Genomic DNA, 21,037 nt, shown 5'->3' with positions numbered 1-21,037 from the left:
CACCTGTCCTGAAATCACTAATTAGGCAACAGTTCCCGCGGTGGACTCAGCACGCTGGGGGTGGAGACAGTCTGTAGCACGCCACCATCCCTCATTGGGCGGCATCTGAATGCGCTAGTCCTGATGGGCACTAGAGCAAGCGAGATACAACCCATACCCAAATCACAGTGTGGGCAACGGGTGAGCTGAGACTGAGTGTAGCTTACCCCGTCCACCATTTAATACAAAATATATCGGGTATTTGTACTTTTCCATCCAATGGATGCAGCAGTGATGAACCCCCAGATAATGACGGATATCAACGGCAACAGCAATGCCGCGAACGCGGAACTGGAGGTGAAAAAGCTCCAAGAGCTGGTTCGGAAATTGGAGCGGCAAAATGAGCAATTGAGGACGCGGGCGAACGGCTGCACTGGCAGCCCCCACATTCTACCTCCCTCTCCGGCCTACATGGCCGGGAGCTACTGCATACCTAGTCCGTTACCGACGCTACTGTGCCAGTCTTCCTTGGAGTCATTTTTCCCGTTGGACGAACCGTTCGAATATTTACATTCACATTATGTTGATACTGCTCTCGAGACGGAGGCTGATTATATGGAACTTACGGTTCTGGATGCGGTGGACATTCTGGACCTAGATGCTGTATTCTCTAATGAAGACTCTGAAGCTACCTGGTAACTATTTCACAATCTGCAACGGTTTGTATAATGTAGTTGAGGTGGCAAATTTAATCGGACAGATTTCTTTGAAACTTGCAGTCCTTATTTGCATATGACAATTTATCTATACGATGTACGATGGTGATGCAGTGTTCTGTTTATTTTAAAGGATATGTGACTGTTACTCTGGTTTGACGTAGGCCTATGGAATATAATATTGTACCTGCAAATGAGACTCAAATCCTAGTAGGAATGATATACGACAACAAAGCCACACCTTCGGGGCAAATTGGACAGAAAGATGGAGCTGACACTTGTTCCAATGTCATTCGATTTTTCTTTAACAAACACATCGATTTGTTGCAATTATCATAGTCAACGATTATGAATGAGCAGACGGCCACTGCTCTGAAAATGTGCCTGTTGAAATGGAGGCTAGACTGCATCAGTCTGAGACATGTCGACTTGGGGGTGGACGACTGGAGACACAAAAGTGCTATTATTTTAGTGGTAAAACGAATGCATAAGAATACCCGCTGATAAAAGATGACATTCTACTTTTGACTCATTCTTTATTTTGGCAAATCCATTATAGTGCCCAAAACCAATTTTGGACTGCAGTCAGAATTGGCTGCTCCACACTATGCGCCACGGTTTGCGCTTGTTGGCTACAATCAATATGATTATTTTCTCAGGTCCTAAGTGAGGTTTTGGCTTGATGTACATTTTTGGGATCATAGTAAAACTGGAAAACGTATCCCTGACCCGAAACCAGTCTTCCCTGTAGGCCCATAAGGGTTGATATGGGACTATAGGGCAGTAAAATCCTCTTCATTCCTCCTCTTATGGCTCTCATCCTGTCTTCCCTGCAGGCTGTATGTGTCAGCCAAGGCCCGGCTGTGGGGGGAGAGCCCTGTTACCCCCCTCCAGTGGAGCAGACAGGTCCTGGACAGCCCCAGAACAGAGGTGGAGTCTGCCCGCTCACTGTGCCTCAGGTTGGACCAAGGTATGAGGAGGGGTGGAAACTAGGGACCAAAAAGGGTGGATAGATGGATGGCTATATAATAGACCATAGGTTTCTATCAACCTGATGAAACGTTTTGTATTCAAAGACTTTTTCAACAGATTGTTATGATTCTACTTTACTGTGTGTGTGGGTACATGGAGGTGAGGGGGAGGCTAGCACTGTGATGCCTTGAGCACAGTGTGAAACAGGTCCTCAAGTCTCTCAGGATTATGTAACCAGCCAACTCCAGACTATTTTGGACTCTGAGGTAAAAGTACAGCACCTTTCCAGACAGTCACTAGCCACACACAGAACTGGCTACATCAAACTACACACAGCACTGGCTACATCAAACTACACACAGTACTGGCTACATTAAACTACACACAGTACTGGCTACATTAAACTACACACAGTACTGGCTACATTAAACTACACACAGTACTGGCTACATTAAACTACACACAGTACTGGCTACATTAAACTACACACAGCACTGGCTACATCAAACTACACACAGCACTGGCTACATCAAACTACACACAGCACTGGCTACATCAAACTACACACAGCACTGGCTACATCAAACTACACACAGTACTGGCTACATCAAACTACACACAGCACTGGCTACATTAAACTACACACCACTGGCTACATTAAACTACGCACACACGACCGGCGTCATTAAACTACGCACACACGACCGGCGTCATTAAACTACACACGGTGGTCACGCACAAGCGGAGTCACTCCTGTAAAGACAGCCGTATACAAACCTACAGACCCACAAATTCGCAGCATGGTTATGACAGTGAGTGCATTCATTTCACCTGGTTAGGTGATGGAGATCACGTTCTAATTCACAGCCTCTACCTGAAGAAGGGTTGCAGTGGAGAGGTGACCGGGTCGAATGAGAATGAATGGGTGGCCGTGAAGTGAAGCTATGAGTGGCCGACTTTGGGAACTTAGCGGTAACGTCAGGGTTAATGCCTCTACTCCTGAGACATTCCATGGTGTCCAATGACCACAGAGTGGACCTTGGGTTAATGTCTGAGAGGAAGCTGTGGTGTGAAACAGGACAGTGGAGGAGTGAATAGATGTGACGTCTCCCACGGTCTTCGCTGAAGGTAATGTATTAATACAGCTTTAGTCCTCTAAGCTCTTAATGAGAGGTGAAGCACTGGCCGCAACTGTCTGTGTGCGTCACTTTCAACAACTTAGAGTAAACACACACATCACCTTAATTGCATTTCTTTTTACTATTATAGATTTGAAAAGTATCTGTTTTTGCACATTAAATCCAATTTAACTTGGCGTTCATATTATACACTTGTCATGCAACAGCTTATCGTTGCATCAGTGAAGCTGCCATTTTGTTTTTTTAACCAGGCAAGTCAGTTACGAACAATTCTTATTTACAATGACGGCCTAGGAACAGTGGGTTAGCTGCCTTGTTCCTGGGCAGAACGACAGATTTTTACCTTGCTATCTCTGGGATTCAATCTAGCAACCTTTCGGTTACTAGTCCAACGCTCTAAGCTACCTGCCACCAATGCATCAGTGAACTACAGGTAACCGCCAAAATAAAGGGAACAACAACATAAAGTGTAATACTTATAAAATATACTTTTATCCCTCATACTCATGTTTCCTTTATTTTGTCAGTTACCTGTATTTTACTACAATATATTGCTGTAAGGATCTCAACTAGAAGCCCGTATATTCATTTCACAGTAGCTGTAACTGCAGGAAAAGCCTTCCACTGCTTTCTCACTTGACCTACTATCTGCCTGTTGCTACGTTCACAGGGCCTCCCTCGGCAACCAGAGGGGTAACCATGGTTACCGTGTTTACATGAAAGGCATCTCGCCTCGATGCTGCTAAGTGGTTTATATTCTCAGTGACAGGTATAACATAACCCCTCTATCTGTGGTGGAGGGATATATGCAGCGCTGTGTTGAGCAGCACACAGCCGAACCACCACACAGAGGGAGAGAGATGCTTTGCTTTCTCAGCTCTGTCACATTTATTATTCATTCTTCTCTCTCTGTTCTTTTGATCCACCACATCTCCTCTAGATAGATTGCTGGGATATTTGTTTAGCGCGTGTTCATTACTGTAGGTCTCCTCTATGAATATATATCAGAAGGTGTGTGTGGTCGCTGCTCCGTCCCTGGTCCTGGCCTGTGCTGAATGGGTGTGTTGAGCAGTGTGTGTGTGGTCGCTGCTCCGTCCCTGGTCCTGGCCTGTGCTGAATGGGTGTGTTGAGCGGTGTGTGTGTGGTCGCTGCTCCGTCCCTGGTCCTGGCCTGTGCTGAATGGGTGTGTTGAGCGGTGTGTGTGTGGTCGCTGCTCCGTCCCTGGTCCTGGCCTGTGCTGAATGGGTGTGTTGAGCGGTGTGTGTGTGAGGGTTGTGAATGCAGCTTTGTCTCCTGGGCATTGGACAGCAGATGTGTTCCCTGGCTGCTACTGAATAGTGGTTCTGTGACTGTCACAGCAATGTGACGCGCTGGGTGTGAGGTAAACAACCGCTTCACACTGCTGACCTCTGTTCCTTGTGAGGGGCCCGGAAAGCACTGACAGCTGTGTGTGTGTTTTGGGGGTGGTCCGATACAGTATGACATTGCCTTTTTCCCTCCCTCCTCCTCCTACCTCACATGCGTAGTCCATAGGTGGCGGGGGGTCTTCTCCAGCCACTCTTCCCCTGCCCTCCCCCTGAGACGTGTAGCTGGAGTGTCCCCCCTCAGTGCCTCGTTCTCCAGGTCCTGCTCCACCCCTCCACCCGCTGACAGACCTGGTAAATAAATACACACACAGATTACTATGTGACATGGGTACAGATTGCCATAATGTTACCATAATATTACCATATGACATTGGTTTAACTAGGGGTTTTTCAACCTTGCAACCTGATCAGGAGAAACTCTTGTCCCTATTGAGCAGGAAACCTCTGCGCCCTATTGAGCAGAATCAGGGCCATATTGAGCAGAAAGATCCTGGGCCTTGTTGAGCAGAAAGTCAACACTCCTGATCAGTTCACCAGGTGAGGAAAACCCCTGGTCCTTAGACACGAGGGCTACTCCATCCATGATTACTTCTTAAACATGGTATTTCACAATTGAAAAAAATACCACAGTCTCTTCATTGGAATAGTTTTCTTTTTTCTCCATTGAAACAACTCTCCATGATTCTCTTTCTCTCCCCCTTATCCTGTCTCCTTCCCCTCCCTTTCTTTCTCCCTCCGTCAGCCTCATTCTCCTCACCCCTCCATCCTCTCCTCCACCTGTCCCTGACTCCTGTAGGGAAGGCTGAGAGAATTCCCACATTCCTCCCAGCCAATCACTCAGCTAATCGCAGTAAGCCTCGCTCGCTCCCCCGCTGGCCCACGTTGGCTCAGTCTCTATGTCATGTCAAGGTTTGCATCTCAATAGTCTGTTTGAAAGAGCTTCCTCTCCTTGTCTCCTCTCCTTCATTCCTGCTGATGTTAGAGATATGGACAGGTGAAACACCTTAAGTTTCACCTACTGGCTGTCTTGTCAGATCAGAACAGAGGTGGACACAAGAAGAGAGGAAGCCACTATAGACTATTGAGGCCCCCAAGGTCATCATTCATCATTTGTCACTGCACGAGAAGGAGTGTTTCAGTGTGTGTTCAGTTTCTGCTGCTTCAGGTGTTTGCCATGTGAAGTTCAACATAGTGGGATGGTCTGTCCCCTCACTTGAGTGGAATAGTCCCTTTGGTGATGGAAGTGCCACATGTCACACAGCTAGGTCGAGCCTGTGGGACCTGGTTGGTGGCCATAATGGAAAATGGCCATGGGGGCTTGGAGTGGCCATAAACACAATATGGCCTTTTCTAGCTTTGTCTGTGATTTGTGGTGCTTCTATCACCAAAGGCACAATTCCATGACGTGGCCTCCCTACTAACAGTGACTCTGCAATGTTTCTTAAAGGGAGAGTGATGTTTTTTTGCTGCCAGTGTACTTCTATCTAAACTAATCTTGCATTTCATCTGGTCAGTATTCTTTGTGTTCATTGTTAATGTAAAATCTCTGCAATGTAATTTGTCTGTGATCTGACCTTTGAACTCTGTTGTTGTGTGTCGAAGGCCGCAGCCTCCGGCGGTTACTCCTCAGCCCCCAGTCTTCCATGGACAGTGAGCTCAGTGCCTCAGAGCTGGAGGATGACTCCATCACGCAGGGATACAAACTGCAGGACCTTGTTGACGTCCAGGTCATGGCTCGTCTGCAGGAGGACAGTGAGTCCCTCACCCTTTATTAAAAACTGTTGTTGTTACATAGTTATGACTATATATTGTTTTACATAGTAAGAGGTGAGTTTTCCCCCCTTTCTATGTAAAAGTGTTAAATGCTTTATAAATCAGAACTATTATTATTATTAACTATTGAGCAGGTGACCTGAAAGGGAATAACTCAAGGTTAAAAGTAGGGCCCAGAGTTGTTCATGTGGTCTTGGATTCCTGGCCATTTTCTTGCCCTTTTATTGTTCCTCTCTCTCCTTATGTTCCTCTGTCCTTCTCTCCCTTCTAACACTGTAACGTGATTCAAGACCTCAGACTTCATCCAGGCTTTATTAACCTTAACCTCAGGCGTAGAAGGTGACGACTGATTGTGTTCCGTGTTTGTGTGTTTGCGCTTGTCCGTATTTCCCCCTCCTTCAGGTCTTCGTCAGGACTACTCCACCACCCCCACCTCCATCAACCGCCGCAGCGCCAGCTTCTCCTTCCTCTCCCTTCAGCACAGCGGCGAGGCCGACCTGGAGGAGGAAGAGGATGAGGAAGAGTACGGGCAGCTACCTCCTCCCCAGCCCCGCCTGACCCGTGTGGGACCCACCCTGCAGCGCGGCCTCTCCCACTCCCACACCTTCTCCAGCATACGGGACTGGAGGAGGAGCACAACCAGCCCCTCCACCCCTCAGTACCCCTCTGGAGGATTCTCCTATCAGCCCCCACCCCAACCCCAGGCCCTGGCCAGCCCCACACTCAGCACCTACACACCCGAACAACAGGGCTTCAGGCCTGGATCAGGTGAGCAGGCCTGGCCCATGCAGGCACTTGGGTTGCGTTCATTAGAGAAAATGGGAGATAAAAAAATATATATATATTATGACAATAAATGTTTTTATTGGACAGTGTTCTCCTGTTCGTTGTCTATTGGACTCAACCCTGGCCCTCTGCTTAAATTTATGAAATCTCACACTAATAAGAATTCTTGATTTGCAAGACTCTCTAATTGTGTTTTTATGTGTATTTATGTTCGCTTTGTATTTTGGGGATCACATTTGGAATGCAGATGGATATGAGTACATTTTTCAAACAAGCCTTTTGTGTTATCTTAATGGAACATTTGCATAACAACAAAGTACAATATTAGAAGGGCTACAAAATAATTGACACACGACGTGATGGCCCTCTTATGAAATAGTCATACTAATCTATTTATAGGTTTGTTTTCAACTTGTCATTGTTTATGTTAATGGAGGGACAGGTCATTTTTAAGGTCACCCACTCGTTAGTCACTACTGTACTGGCAGACTACCAGGGATGTGCTCACTGTAAGCCTCTTGAGACACTGACTGTTCTGTAAGCTCTTGGAGGCTATTCTGTTTCTGTTCTGGGAGCTAAACAGGAGAGGGACACTGAATAGAGGGTGGTGAGATTACAGGAGATGTTTATCTTTGGGGCCTCAAAACTGGTGTTCTTCAAGAGAGACTAGTGAGTGGCACGATTCCTCTTGAGGGCTCTATGCAGAATCTGAGATGATAAAGTCTTAGTCATCTAGATCTGTGGCCTTGAATTCATACAGGAATATTGTGTGTGTGTGTGTGTGTGTGTACATTCTATTTAGATAAGCTGCGGAGGAGCATGCCCAACCTGTTCAGGGCTCCCAGTGTGCCTAGCCCACTGAGCCCAGCCAATCACATCATCTCTCCTTCCACCCTTCGGAACAGTCTGAGCTTCGACTCGTCCAATGGGCTGGCCAGCAGGCTACAGTCCTCCAGTAAGATACCGTCTTCTTTGTTTTAGCTCTGACCATACACATACTATAAAACTGCAGGGCTTGATTGACTTGCCAGAATGTATCAAATTGAAAATGATCATTCTAAGTCGGTGGTCCATACATTATACAGTAGACCTGAGGAAAACAGGAATATTATATCAATCCATTAATCTGTATATGATGTATTGTCAACCCTCTGTTCCTCTCCCACTAGTCCCTTCACCCGGTCAGTTGCAGAACAGAGTCCAGAGTGTGGGGAACTTCCAGTCGTTGTCGCGGCAACCCCTCAAAGCCACAGCCTACGTCAGCCCCACTGTGAAAGGGCCAGTTACCATGCCGACCTCCACCAGTCTGCAGTCCCTGAGCGGCATCAGTGGGATCCCCCTCCCCAGTAAACCAGCTGTGGGGGTTGGGGGCACTCCTACACCCCCCCGGAGCAGCCTGCCCCGCCCGGCCTCCTTTATCGGGACCAGCTCCACCCCTCGAAGCAAGATTGCCCAACCCACACGCAGGTAGGCTACTGTAGGACACTAGGGGAGCGCCAACAAGCTCAAAAGTAGGTTCTTGTTGTGTGGGCTCGTAATTTCCTATTTTTCATCTCAATCTGATCTTTTCCCCAGTTTATTGACGCCTCCTAAGAGCTTGTCCAGCCTGAGTGCCCTACGAGACGGGAGCTGGAGAGATGGCTGCTACTGAGAGAGGGATGAATGGAGACGTGAATGGAGAGATGAGATGCAGAGAAGAAGAAGAGCTGGCAATGTAGAGAGACCCTGCTGGTTGGGGTCGATCACTGCCACACAAAGTGTTCTTGGGGAATTGAGAAGGCAGGTCAACCAAACTATAGGGAATAACAACCTTGTGTAGAACGCCCTCATGATTGGGTATGTGAGGTGTGGTCAGCACTCAAAGTCAAACATGCATTCTCCACCTGTCCAATTTGGTCTGTGCCAAGGGGAATCGCCCTGTTGATATTTTTATGCACTAACAAGTTTTAACCACGTTACGGTTACATTAACATACTAAAGAAAGAGCTGCCACTTTATGCTAATTAAGCCACAATTCGTTTTTTTTACTTTGGAACTCTGATTAATAAAAGGTGTATTTTCTCTTAATGGAGAGCACCAAATATGCTGCTAAAAAAAGTCTAAATCACTCCCTATTGTCTGGGTGTATTTGGTCTAATTTTTACATGGCAAGGTATATTTAAAATAAATCTTATATTATTTATTATCTTATGATTAGTGTAGAGACTAAAGTTAACTTTCAGTGTGCATTGTTGGGATGCTGATTGTATTGATGCAATATTCTTCATGATTTTTTAAAAATGTGAAGCATATTAACCAAATTAAAGCTAACGTCTGAATCTGTTTACAAAATGTCTCACCAAGACAGGGAAATGACTTCAAGTTGTGTTTTGGACACTTTTTAAACTATAAAGATTCACTGGCATATCTATGAAATATTTGTAATTGTTGCACTGATTGTACAAGTGTGAATTGAAATGTAATTGTTTTTGTTAATTTTATTTGTGATATTGCACTTTTATGGTTAATAATAATTTTGTTGATGAAGAGCACAGGATAGATGTTTTGTCTTTTGGGATGAAGGATTACTTTTTAAAGATCACTTACGTAGCATTCTCTGTCTGTTAATAATTTTTTCAGTATTTAAAAAAAGCAGGTTAGTCTTCATGGCCATCTCTTTCTCCAAAACATTTTTTTTTACTGTATTTAATTGAATGAGTGTAGTTCTTTTAAAAACTAAAATTAAAGATTTTCAAATGATAAAAGTATTATTTGAACCTGATATTCAATTATGTCTCGAGTTAGTAGGCTACTGGTTATTTTCACAGGTGAAGTTCTTACATTTTCGCTAAATTTGTCAGATTGATTGTATTCAGTTTCCGTATAAAAAAACATGTAACGCTTTCTGTTTTCAAGCCTATCCCAAACTTTAACCCTTACCTTAACCATTCCCCGTTAATGCCTAGCCTCAAAAATGTGGAGTTAATGTCTAAACAACCTTACACGGAACCCAAACCGGCTGTGAGCGTGTGCCATTGTGCATACATGTATTTTGTCCCCCCACACCAAACGCGATCACGACACGCAGATTAAAATATCAAAACAAACTCTGAACCAGTTACATGAATTTGGGGACAGGTCAAAAAGCATTAAACATGTATGGCAATTTAGTTAGCTAGCTTGCACATGCTAGCTAATTTGTCCTATTTAGCTAGCTTGCTGTTGCTAGTTAATTTGTCCTGGGATATAAACATTGAGTTGTTATTTTACCAGAAATGCACAAGGTCCTCTACTCCGACAATTAAACCACACACAAAACGGTCAACCGAATCGTTTCTAGTCATCTCTCCTCCTTCCAGGATTTTTCATCTTTGAATTTATATGGTGATTGGCATCTAAACTTTCATAGTATTACCACGACAACCGGCAACACAGTTCGTCTTTCAATCACCCACGTGGGTATAACCAATGAGATGGCACGTGGGTACCTGCTTCTATAAACCAATGAGGAGATGGGAGATGGGAGAGGCAGGACTTGCCGCGCGATCTGCGTCAGAAATACGAATGACTTCTATTTTAGCCCTTGGCAACGCAGACGCTCCTTGGCGCACGCGCGCAATAATTTAATAACATGGATTTCTACATTTATTTTGCAACGCTCGCGCACGCGACGTGTCCGGTCTGGTCAGCATGTTACACTTAGAAATTTGACATTTGAGTAATGTTGATGAACGTGTAATTTTGGTGTGAGACTGTGAGCGCTAGTTGCAGCATTGCTAGGGTAGCCTACATCGGATAGTATTCAATCAATCAATCAATCAATTTTATTTTATATAGCCCTTCGTACATCAGCTAATATCTCGAAGTGCTGTACAGACACCCAGCCTAAAACCCCAAACAGCTAGTAATGCAGGTGTAGAAGCACGGTGGCTAGGAAAAACTCCCTAGAAAGGCCAAAACCTAGGAAGAAACCTAGAGAGGAACCAGGCTATGAGGGGTGGCCAGTCCTCTTCTGGCTGTGCCGGGTGGAGATTATAACAGAACTATGCCAAGATGTTCAAAAATGTTCGTAAGTGACAAGCATGGTCAAATAATAATCATGAATAATTTTCAGTTGGCTTTTCATAGCCGATCATCAAGAGTTGAAAAACAACAGGTCTGGGACAGGTGGCGGTTCCATAACCGCAGGCAGAACAGCTGAAACTGGAATAGCAGCAAGGCCAGGCGGACTGGGGACAGCAAGGAGTCACCACGGGCGGCAGTCCCGACGCATGGTCCTAGGGCCCAGGTCCTCCGAGAGAAAGAAAGAGAGAAGGAGAAAATTAGAGAGAGCCAAGATTTTCAAAATTTCCATAAATGACAAGCATGGTCAAATAATAATCAGGAATAAATCTCAGTTGGCTTTTCATAGCCGATCATTAAGAGTTGAAAACAGCAGGTCTGGGACAGGTAGGGGTTCCATGACCGCAGGCAGAACAGTTGAAACTGGAATAGCAGCAAGGCCAGGCGGACTGGGGACAGCAAGGAGTCACCACGGCCGGTAGTCCCGACGTATGGTCCTAGGGCTCAGGTCCTCCGAGAGAAAGAAAGAGAGAAGGAGAAAATTAGAGAGAGCCAAGATTTTCAAAATGTTCATAAATGACAAGCATGGTCAAATAATAATCAGGAATAAATCTCAGTTGGCTTTTCATAGCCGATCATTAAGAGTTGAAAACAGCAGGTCTGGGACAGGTAGGGGTTCCGTAACCACAGGCAGAACAGTTGAAACTGGAATAGCAGCAAGGCCAGGCGGACTGGGGACAGCAAGGTGTCATCATGCCCGGTAGTCCTGACGTATGGTCCTAGGGCTCAGGTTCTCAGAGAGAAAGAGAGAACGAGAGAATTAGAGAGAGCATACTTAAATTCACACAGGACACTGGATAAGACAGGAGAAGTACTCCAGGTAACCAACTGACCCTAGCCCCCCGACACAAACTACTGCAGCATAAATACTGGAGGCTGAGACAGGAGCGGTCAGGAGACACTGTGGCCCCATCCGAAGAAACCCCCGGACAGGGCCAAATAGGAAGGATATAACCCCACCCACTTTGCCAAAGCACAGCCCCCGCACCACTAGAGGGAAATCCTCAACCACCAACTTACAATCCTGAGACAAGGCCGAGTATAGCCCACAAAGGTCTCCACCACAGCATAAACCAAGGGGGGGCGCCAACCCAGACAGGAAGATCACGTCAGTAACTCAACCCACTCAAGTGACGCACCCCTCCTAGGGACGGCATGAAAGAGCACCAGCAAGCCAGTGACTCAGCCCCTGTAACAGGGTTAGAGGCAGAGAATCCCAGTGGAGAGAGGGGAACCGGCCTGGCAGAGACAGCAAGGGCGGTTCGTTGCTCCAGAGCCTTTCCGTTCACCTTCACACTCCTGGGCCAGGCTACACTCAATCATATGACCTACTGAAGAGATAAGTCTTCAGTAAAGACTTAAAGGTTGAGACCGAGTCTGCGTCTCTCACATGGGTAGGCAGACTGTTCCATAAAAATGGAGATCTATAGGAGAAAGCCCTGCCTCCCGCTGTTTGCTTAGAAATTCTAGGGACAATTAGGAGGCCTGCGTCTTGTGACCGTAGCGTACGTATTGGTATGTACGGCAGGACCAACTCGGAAAGATAGGTAGGAGCAAGCCCATGTAACGCTTTATAGGTTAACAGTAAAACCTTGAAATCAGCCCTTGCCTTAACAGGAAGCCAGTGTAGGGAAGCTAGCACTGGAGTAATATGATCAAATTTCTTGGTTCTAGTCAGGATTCTAGCAGCCGTATTTAGCACTAACTGAAGTTTATTTAGTGCTTTATCCGGGTAGCCGGAAAGTAGAGCATTGCAGTAGTCTAACCTAGAAGTAACAAATGCATGGATTAATTTTTCTGCATCATTTTTGGACAGAAAATTTCTGATTTTTGCAATGTTACGTAGATGGAAAAAAGCTGTCCTTGAAACAGTCTTGATATGTTCGTCAAAAGAGAGATCAGGGTCAAGAGTAACGCCGAGGTCCTTCACAGTTTTATTTGAGACGACTTTACAACCATCAAGATGAATTGTCAGATTTAACAGAAGATCTCTTTGTTTCTTGGGACCTAGAACAAGCATCTCTGTTTTGTCCGAGTTTAAAAGTAGAAAGTTTTCAGCCATCCACTTCCTTATGTCTGAAACACAGGCTTCTAGCGAGGGCAATTTTGGGGCTTCACCATGTTTCATTGAAATGTACAGCTGTGTGTCATCCGCATAGCAGTGAAAGTTAACATTATGTTTTCGAATAACATCCCCAAGAGGTAAAATATATAGTGAAAACAATAGTGGTCCTAAAACGGAACCTTGAGGAACACCGAAATGTACAGTTGATTTGTCAGAGGACAGACCATTCACAGAGACAAACTGATATCTTTCCGACAGGTAAGATCTAAACCAGGCCAGAACTTGTCCGTGTAGACCAATTTGGGTTTCCAGTCTCTCCAAAAGAATGTGGTGATCGATGGTGTCAAAGGCAGCACTAAGGTCTAGTAGCACGAGGACAGATGCAGAGCCTCGGTCTGACGCCATTAAAAGGTCATTTACCACCTTCACAAGTGCAGTCTCAGTGCTATGATGGGGTCTAAAACCAGACTGAAGCATTTCGTATACATTATTTGTCTTCAGAAAGGCAGTGAGTTGCTGCGCAACAGCTTTTTCTAAAATCTTTGAGAGGAATGGAAGATTCGATATAGGCCGATAGTTTTTTATATTTTCCGGGTCAAGGTTTGGCTTTTTCAAGAGAGGCTTTATCACTGCCACTTTTAGTGAGTTTGGTACACATCCGGTGGATAGAGAGCTGTTTATTATGTTCAACATAGGAGGGCCAAGCACAGGAAGCAGCTCCTTCAGCAGTTTAGTAGGAATAGGATCCAGTATGCAGCTTGAAGGTTTAGAGGCCATGATTATTTTCATCATTGTGTCAAGAGATATAGTACTAAAACACTTAAGTGTCTCTCCCGATCCCAGGCCCTCGCAGAGCTGTGCAGATCCAGGACAGCTAAGCCCTGGAGGAATACGCAGATTCAAAGAGGAGTCCGTAATTTGCTTTCTAATGGTCATGATCTTTTCCTCAAAGAAGTTCATGAATTTATTACTGCTGAAGTGAAAGCCATCCTCTCTTGGGGAATGCTGCTTTTTAGTTAGTTTCGCAACAGTATCAAAAAGAAATTTTGGATTGTTCTTATTTTCCTCGAATAAGTTGGAAAAGTAGGATGAGCGAGCAGCAGTGAGGGCTCTTCGGTACTGCACGGTACTGTCTTTCCAAGCTAGTCGTAAGACTTCCAGTTTGGTGTGGCGCCATTTCCGTTCCAATTTCCTGGAAGCTTGCTTCAAAGCTCGGGTATTTTCTGTATACCAGGGAGCTAGTTTCTTATGACAAATGTTTTTCGTTTTTAGGGGTGCAACTGCATCTAGGGTATTGCGCAAGGTTAAATTGAGTTCCTCAGTTAGGTGGTTAACTGATTTTTGTCCTCTGACGTCCTTGGGTAGGCAGAAGGAGTCTGGAAGGGCATCAAGGAATTTTTGTGTTGTCTGAGAATTTATAGCACGACTTTTGATGCTCCTTGGTTGGGGTCTGAGCAGATTATTTGTTGCGATTGCAAACGTAATAAAATGGTGGTCCGATAGTCCAGGATTATGTGGAAAAACATTAAGATCTACAACATTTATTCCATGGGACAAAACTAGGTCCAGAGTATGACTGTGGCAGTGAGTAGGTCCAGAGACATGTTGGACAAAACCCACTGAGTCGATAATGGCTCCGAAAGACTTTTGGAGTGGGTCTGTGGACTTCTCCATGTGAATATTAAAATCACCAAAAATTAGAATATGATCTGCTATGACTACAAGGTCTGATAGGAATTCAGGAAACTCAGAGAGGAACGCTGTATATGGCCCAGGAGGCCTGTAAACAGTAGCTATAAAAAGTGATTGAGTAGGCTGCATAGATTTCATGACTAGAAGCTCAAAAGACGAAAACGCCATTTTTTTTTTTGTAAATTGAAATTTGCTATCGTAAATGTTAGCAACACCTCCGCCTTTGCGGGATGCACGGGGGATATGGTCACTAGTGTAACCAGGAGGTGAGGCCTCATTTAACACAGTAAATTCATCAGGCTTAAGCCATGTTTCAGTCAGGCCAATCACATCAAGATTATGATCAGTGATTAGTTCATTGACTATGACTGCCTTTGAAGTGAGGGATCTAACATTAAGTAACCCTATTTTGAGATGTGAGGTATCACGATCTCTTTCAATGATGGCAGGAATGGAGGAGGTCTTTATCCTAATAAGATTGCTAAGGCGAACACCGCCATGTTTAGTTTTGCCCAACCTAGGTCGAGGCACAGACACAGTCTCAATGGGTATGGCTGAGCTGACTACACTGACTGTGCTATTGGCAGACTCCACTAAGCTGGCAGGTTGGCTAACAGCCTGCTGCCTGGCCTGCACCCTATTTCATTGTGGGGCTAGAGGAGTTAGAGCCCTGTCTATGTTGGTAGATAAGATGAGAGCACCCCTCCAGCTAGGATGGAGTCCGTCACTCCTCAGCAGGTCAGGCTTGGTCCTGTTTGTGGGTGAGTCCCAGAAAGAGGGCCAATTATCTACAAATTCTATCTTTTGGGAGGGGCAGAAAACAGTTTTCAACCAGCGATTGAGTGCTGAGACTCTGCTGTAGAGCTCGTCACTCCCCCTAACTGGGAGGGGGCCAGAGACAATTACTCGATGCCGACACATCTTTCTAGCTGATTTACACGCTGAAGCTATGTTGCACTTGGTGACCTCTGACTGTTTCATCCTAACATCGTTGGTGCCGACGTGGATAACAATATCTCTATACTCTCTACACTCGCCAGATTTAGCTTTAGCCAGCACCATCTTTAGATTAGCCTTAACGTCGGTAGCCCTGCCCCCTGGTAAACAGTGTATGATCGCTGGGTGATTCGCTTTAAGTCTAATACTGCGGGTAATGGAGTCGCCAATGACTAGGGTTTTCAATTTGTCAGAGCTAATGGTGGGAGCCTTCGGCGTCTCAGACCCCGTAACGGGAGGAGTAGAGACAAGAGAAGACTCAGACTCAGACTCCGACTCGCTACATAATGGGGAGAACCGGTTGAAAGTTTCTGTCGGCTGAATGAGCGACACCGGTTGAGCATTCCAACAGCATTTCCCTCCAGAAGCCATGAGAAAGTTGTCCGGCTGCGGGGACTGTGCGGGGGGATTTATACTAACGTTACTATCTGTACTTACTGGTGGCACAGACGCTGTTTCTTCCTTTCCTACACTGAAATTACCCTTGCCTAACGATTGCGTCTGAAGCTGGGCTTGTAGCACAGCTATTCTCGCCGTAAGGCGATCGTTCTCCTGTATATTATGAGTACAGCGACTGCAATTAGAAGACATCATGTTAATGTTACTACTTAGCTTCGGCTGTTGAAGGTGTTGACGAACCATGTCCAGATAAAGCGTCTATTTATTCTATTTAGTCAGTTCGCAATATTTTAACAGTCAAAGCCACCAGGCAGGCATATACCGTACCTGTATCTTTAAGCCGACTGTGCATAACATGTTCAAGGTTTTAATAAAAACTCCGTTCCCATACCGGGAGTCGAACCCGGGCCGCCTGGGTGAAAACCAGGAATCCTAACCGCTAGACCATATGGGAGGTTGGAAAACGTAGGAGTACTTTAACACTGAAATCCACAAGTAAGCCTATTGGTACTGTAGAGTGGTATTTCCGAACCCTTGTATCCCCAACAGTACACATTGTTGTTGTAGCCCTGGACAAACACCTCATTCAGCTCATTGAGGGTTTGGTGATTAATTGAATCAGGTGTGCTTGTCCAGGGTTACAATAAAAATATGTACTGTTGGGGGTATTCGAGAAGTGATGTACAGTACTTCAGTAAAAATACTTTAAAGTACTACATTTTTTGGGGTATCTGTACTTTACTATTTATATTTTTGACAACTCTTACTTCACTACATTCATAAAGAAAATAATGTACTTTCTATACATTTTCCCTGACACCCAAAAGTACTCGTTACATTTTGAATGCTTAGCAGGACAGGACAATTGTCCAATTCACGCACTTAAAGAGAAAATCCTTGATCATCCCTACTGCACCTGACGTGCAAGACTCACTAAACACAAATGCTTTGTTTGCAGTTTATGTGTCGTTCGCGAACGAGTCGGCTCTAAGAGCCGGCTCTTGTAGGTGAACGTTGGGAGCCGGCTCGCATATCAGAAAAACCTAATCTATTTACAAAAAATAAGATATGAATAATCAAAATATTTTAATTCGTTGAATTAATTAATTAAAATAACGAAAAAATAAAAAAAATAATATAGGCCTAATTGCTCAAGCGCACACCCATTCGTTCTGACTGTCTGCTCAGACTAACAGTCTCACCTCTTGTTCCTGACAATCAGACACGCAGTGTCAACCAATGAACCAAAGATGCGTGAGGGAGGGCCGAGCCAACTCACTCACAGTCATACACTTAGCAGCCGAGGAGAGAGGAAGGACAGCTGTGAAAACAACAGCTGAAAAATGAGTCGGAAGCACAGTAGCATTTGGATGCATTTTAATAACGTAGACAATGTTAGAACACAGTGTATAATTTGCCAAAACAGAATATAAAGCCGGTTCTACGCACAACCTACACCGGCATATGAGAAACTGTGCACCCAACCGTGAAGCTAGCTGTAGCGGAGCTTTGAGAAACTAGCGGGCCTGCTAGTGATAGTGGTGGAGCCAGAACCTCCAGACGTGGAGATGTATCCACTCAGTCAAGTAGGCCTACTCTTCGACCCACACCTACGCAGTCTTCTATGGACCAGTTTATGCCAAAGTAGCAAACAAGGCCAAATTGGCCAAATCTGTAGCAAAACAAGGCCAAATCGATATTGCATTGGCTAAAATGATTGCCACCGATTTCCAGCCATTTTCAATCGTGGAGGACAGAGGTTTTAGAAATTAGAGCAATAGTCTAAATCCAATGTACACAATTCCAAGCAGGAGAACCCTTTCAAAATCACTTATTCCACAACTGTACGAGAGCACACAGGCTTCAGTGCTGGAAAGAGTCCACTCACTGACTGCTGGACATCAAGGGTAATGTAATAAATGATGTTTTTATTGACCTTAACACTTAGCTATAATATTGTTATAATGCCTTCATTATTAAAGCAGACGTGGTTGTAACACTTTGCTGCACCCCACAGATGAACCCGTTCTGCCTGTGCCAGATACTAACCTTACTCCCACACACACACAGAGAGAGATGGCTGACACAAACCATTTATGAGCACTGATAAGGCAGGGGGGCGCTCTGACCTCAGGGGGGCGCTCTGACCTCAGGCGCCAGTTGCTGGTGTCTGCTTCAACATCTTGTCAATACAAGAGACAACCCAGACCGGCATGGCACTCAACGAGCACGCGCATGCACACACACACACACACACACACAAACCCCTGTTTCAGGCGGGAGTTCCAAGGACAAAAAACACTACTGAGAACCAATGGAACATTGATATCAGCCTGAAGGGGACCGCCCTCCACTCACAGCGACCAGTCAGGAGAGCAGAACTACTAGAATCAACCTACGTCATTTCACTGTATAAAATGTATTGCACAATATGAGTCGGGGCTCCTCCGGCTAGCTCCCTCTGAGCTAAATGGACGAGCCCGTGCACGTGTTGTCAGATATCTTTGCAACTTATTAAACTGCCTTAAATATCATACCTTATCCACCTGGTCTAGCGTCTCAACTTGGTCTCTCTCTTCTAGTAAATATCATCAACTTTAACAGTAACCACTTCTTACATGTCGGTTACATGTCACTTCATTGAAGATACCCACAGCTTACTAAAGTCATGACAGGGAGACTGCATAGTGGCCACATCCGTTCCCACTGAGAGGGTCTTCTTGAAAACGGGACAAATAATTACTGAGAGAAGAAAGTGAGGCAAATTTGATACTTAAGTATATTTTAGCAATTAGACTTACTTTTGATACTTAAGTACATTCAAAACCAAATACTTTCAGACTTTTAACTTCTTATGGCTGCAGGGGCAGTATTAAGTAGCTTGGATGAAAGGTGCACAGAGGTGCCCATAGTAAACTGCCTGCTCCTCAGTCCCAGTTGCTAATATATGCATATTATTATTCGTATTGGATAGAAACCACTCTGAAGTTTCTAAAACTGTTTGAATGATGTCTGTGAGTATAACAGAACTCATATTGCAGGCAAAAATCTGAGAAAAAATCCAAACAGGAAGTGGGAATTCTGAGTTTGGTAGATTTTCAATACAGCATCTATTGAACGAACAGTGGGATATGGATGAGTTTGCACTTCCTACGGCTTCCACTAGATGTCAACAGTCTGTAGAACCTTGTCTGATGCCTCTACTGTGAAGTGGGGCCGAAGGAGACAGGAAATAGTCAGGTCTACCATGACCTGGTGTAACGGATGCGAAATGGCTAGCTAGTTAGCGGTGGTGCGCGCTAGCAGCCTTTCAGTCGGTTACGTCACTTGCTCTGAAACCTGCAAAAAACCTTGCTCTGCAAGAGCCGCGGCTTTTGTGGAGCGATGGGTAACGATGCTTCGTGGGTGACCGTTGTTGATGTGTGCAGAGGGTCCCTGGTTCGTGCCCGAGGGGAGGGTCTAAAGTTATACTGTTACATTGATGCTGTTGACCCAGATGACTGGTTGCTGCGGAAAAGGAGGAGGTCGAAAGGGGGGTGAGTGTAACAGATGCGAAATGGCTAGCTAGTTAGCGGTGGTGTGCGCTAGCAGCCTTTCAGCCGGTTACGTCACTTGCTCTGAAACGTAGAAGTAGTGGTTCCCCCTTAAAAACATTCTAAAGATTGATTCAATACATCGTTTGACATGTTTCTACTGACTGTTACGGAACTTTTGGACATTTCGTCTGCTTTTAGTGAACACGCTTCCTGATGTTGGATTTGTTTACCAAACACGCTAACAAAAATAGCTATTTGGACATAAATGATGGACATTGCCGAACAAAACAAACATTTCTTGTGGAAGTGGGAGTCCTGGGAGTGCATTCCGACAAAGATCAGCAAAGGTAAATGAAGATTTATAATACTTTTATGAGTTTTGTTGACTGCACAATTTGGCGGGTAACTATATGGCTTGCTTTTGTGGCTGAACGCTGTTCTCAGATTATTGAATATTGTGCTTTTGCCGTAAAGCTTTTGGAAATCTGACACAGCGGTTGCATTAAGAACAAGTTTATCTTTAATTCTATGTAAAACATGTATCTTTCATCAAAGTTTATGATGAGTATTTATGTTATTTGACGTGGCTCTCTGCAATTTCTCCGGATATTTTGGAGGCATTTCTGAACATGGCGCCAATGTAAACTGAGGTTTTTGGATATAAATATTAACTTTATCGAACAAAACATATATGTATTGTGTAACATGAAGTCCTATGAGTGTCATCTGATGAAGATCATCAAAGGTTAGTGATTAATTTTATCTCTATTTCTGCTTTTTGTGACTCCTGTCTTTGGCTGGAAAAATGACTGTGTATGTCTGTGATTTTGCGGTGACCTAACATAATCGTTTGTGGTGCTTTCGCTGAAAAGCCTATTTGAAATCGGACACTTTGGTGGGATTAACAACAAGATTACCTTTAAAATGGTATAGGATACATGTATGTTTGAAGAATTTTAATTATGAGATTTCTGTTGTTTGAATTTGGCGCCCTGCACTTTCACTGGCTGTTGTCATATCATCCCGTTAACGGGATTGCAGCCATAATAAGTTTTAATCAAGTAGTATTTTAGTGGGTGACTTTCACTTTTACTTGAGAAATTTTCTATTAAGGTATCTTTACCTTTACTCAAGTATGATAATCTGGTACTTTTTCCACCAATGTATTCGAGGAGCAGGGTGAGGAAACACTGCTATAGAGAACATGTTCAAAGATGTTTAATTGAACAAAACAGTTGTTCCCATACCGGGAGTCGAACCCGGGCCGCCTGGGTGAAAACCAGGAATCCTAACCGCTAGACCATATGGGAGATCTTGAAAATTGACAGGACTATAGACTATTTGTTCCGTCTACACGGGACGGACTACATATTTATATTTAATTACATCATTCAATCCATTCTTCTCATATTCCTTATAATAAACTGCGACTAAAACGACACTTTCAGACGACTGTGTTGTCAAAATAAAGCCAATAAAAGCGATAACAGTAGCGAGTACAACCAGTTTTGACCCT

General features: G+C 44.6%; 1 protein-coding gene and 2 non-coding genes across 5 annotated transcripts; 1 reads left to right on the top strand and 2 right to left on the bottom strand.

Moving 5' to 3' along the window:
- Positions 1 to 56: 56 nt before the first annotated feature.
- Positions 57 to 9,479, top strand: slain1b (SLAIN motif family, member 1b). 3 transcript variants are annotated; one of them, XM_071329861.1, is made up of 9 exons: positions 57 to 674; positions 1,532 to 1,665; positions 4,333 to 4,464; positions 4,916 to 5,023; positions 5,776 to 5,925; positions 6,349 to 6,714; positions 7,535 to 7,687; positions 7,902 to 8,199; positions 8,308 to 9,479. In XM_071329861.1, the coding sequence occupies exons 1-9, from the start codon at positions 259 to 261 to the stop codon at positions 8,381 to 8,383; spliced, it is 1,833 nt and encodes a 610-aa protein (XP_071185962.1). In that variant the 5' UTR covers positions 57 to 258; the 3' UTR covers positions 8,384 to 9,479. The 3 variants fall into 3 exon arrangements, with proteins under 3 accessions (XP_071185962.1, XP_071185963.1, XP_071185964.1); XM_071329862.1 differs by lacking the exon at positions 4,916 to 5,023; XM_071329863.1 differs by lacking the exons at positions 57 to 674; positions 1,532 to 1,665; positions 4,916 to 5,023 and adding an exon at positions 1,688 to 2,795.
- Positions 9,480 to 16,367: 6,888 nt separating this feature from the next.
- Positions 16,368 to 16,439, bottom strand: trnae-uuc (transfer RNA glutamic acid (anticodon UUC)). The gene has a single exon. It is a non-coding gene; the product is annotated as a tRNA-Glu (tRNA).
- Positions 16,440 to 20,759: 4,320 nt separating this feature from the next.
- trnae-uuc (transfer RNA glutamic acid (anticodon UUC)) lies at positions 20,760 to 20,831 on the bottom strand. The gene has a single exon. It is a non-coding gene; the product is annotated as a tRNA-Glu (tRNA).
- Between the last annotated feature and the right edge of the window lie 206 nt (positions 20,832 to 21,037).

Source organism: Salvelinus alpinus, chromosome 10 (genome assembly GCF_045679555.1).
Source record: "Salvelinus alpinus chromosome 10, SLU_Salpinus.1, whole genome shotgun sequence".
Lineage (NCBI taxonomy): Eukaryota > Metazoa > Chordata > Actinopteri > Salmoniformes > Salmonidae > Salvelinus > Salvelinus alpinus.
The sequence above is the reverse complement of the archived record's forward strand: the minus strand, read 5'-3'. Positions and strand labels throughout refer to the sequence as shown.

Coding starts and splice junctions, on each gene's coding strand:
- slain1b (XM_071329861.1), top strand. CDS start 259: ATGGATGCAGCAGTGATGAACCCCCAGATAATGACGGATATCAACGGC. Junction 675..1,531: donor GAAGACTCTGAAGCTACCTG/GTAACTATTTCA, acceptor TCTTCCCTGCAG/GCTGTATGTGTCAGCCAAGG. Junction 5,024..5,775: donor CAATCACTCAGCTAATCGCA/GTAAGCCTCGCT, acceptor TGTGTGTCGAAG/GCCGCAGCCTCCGGCGGTTA.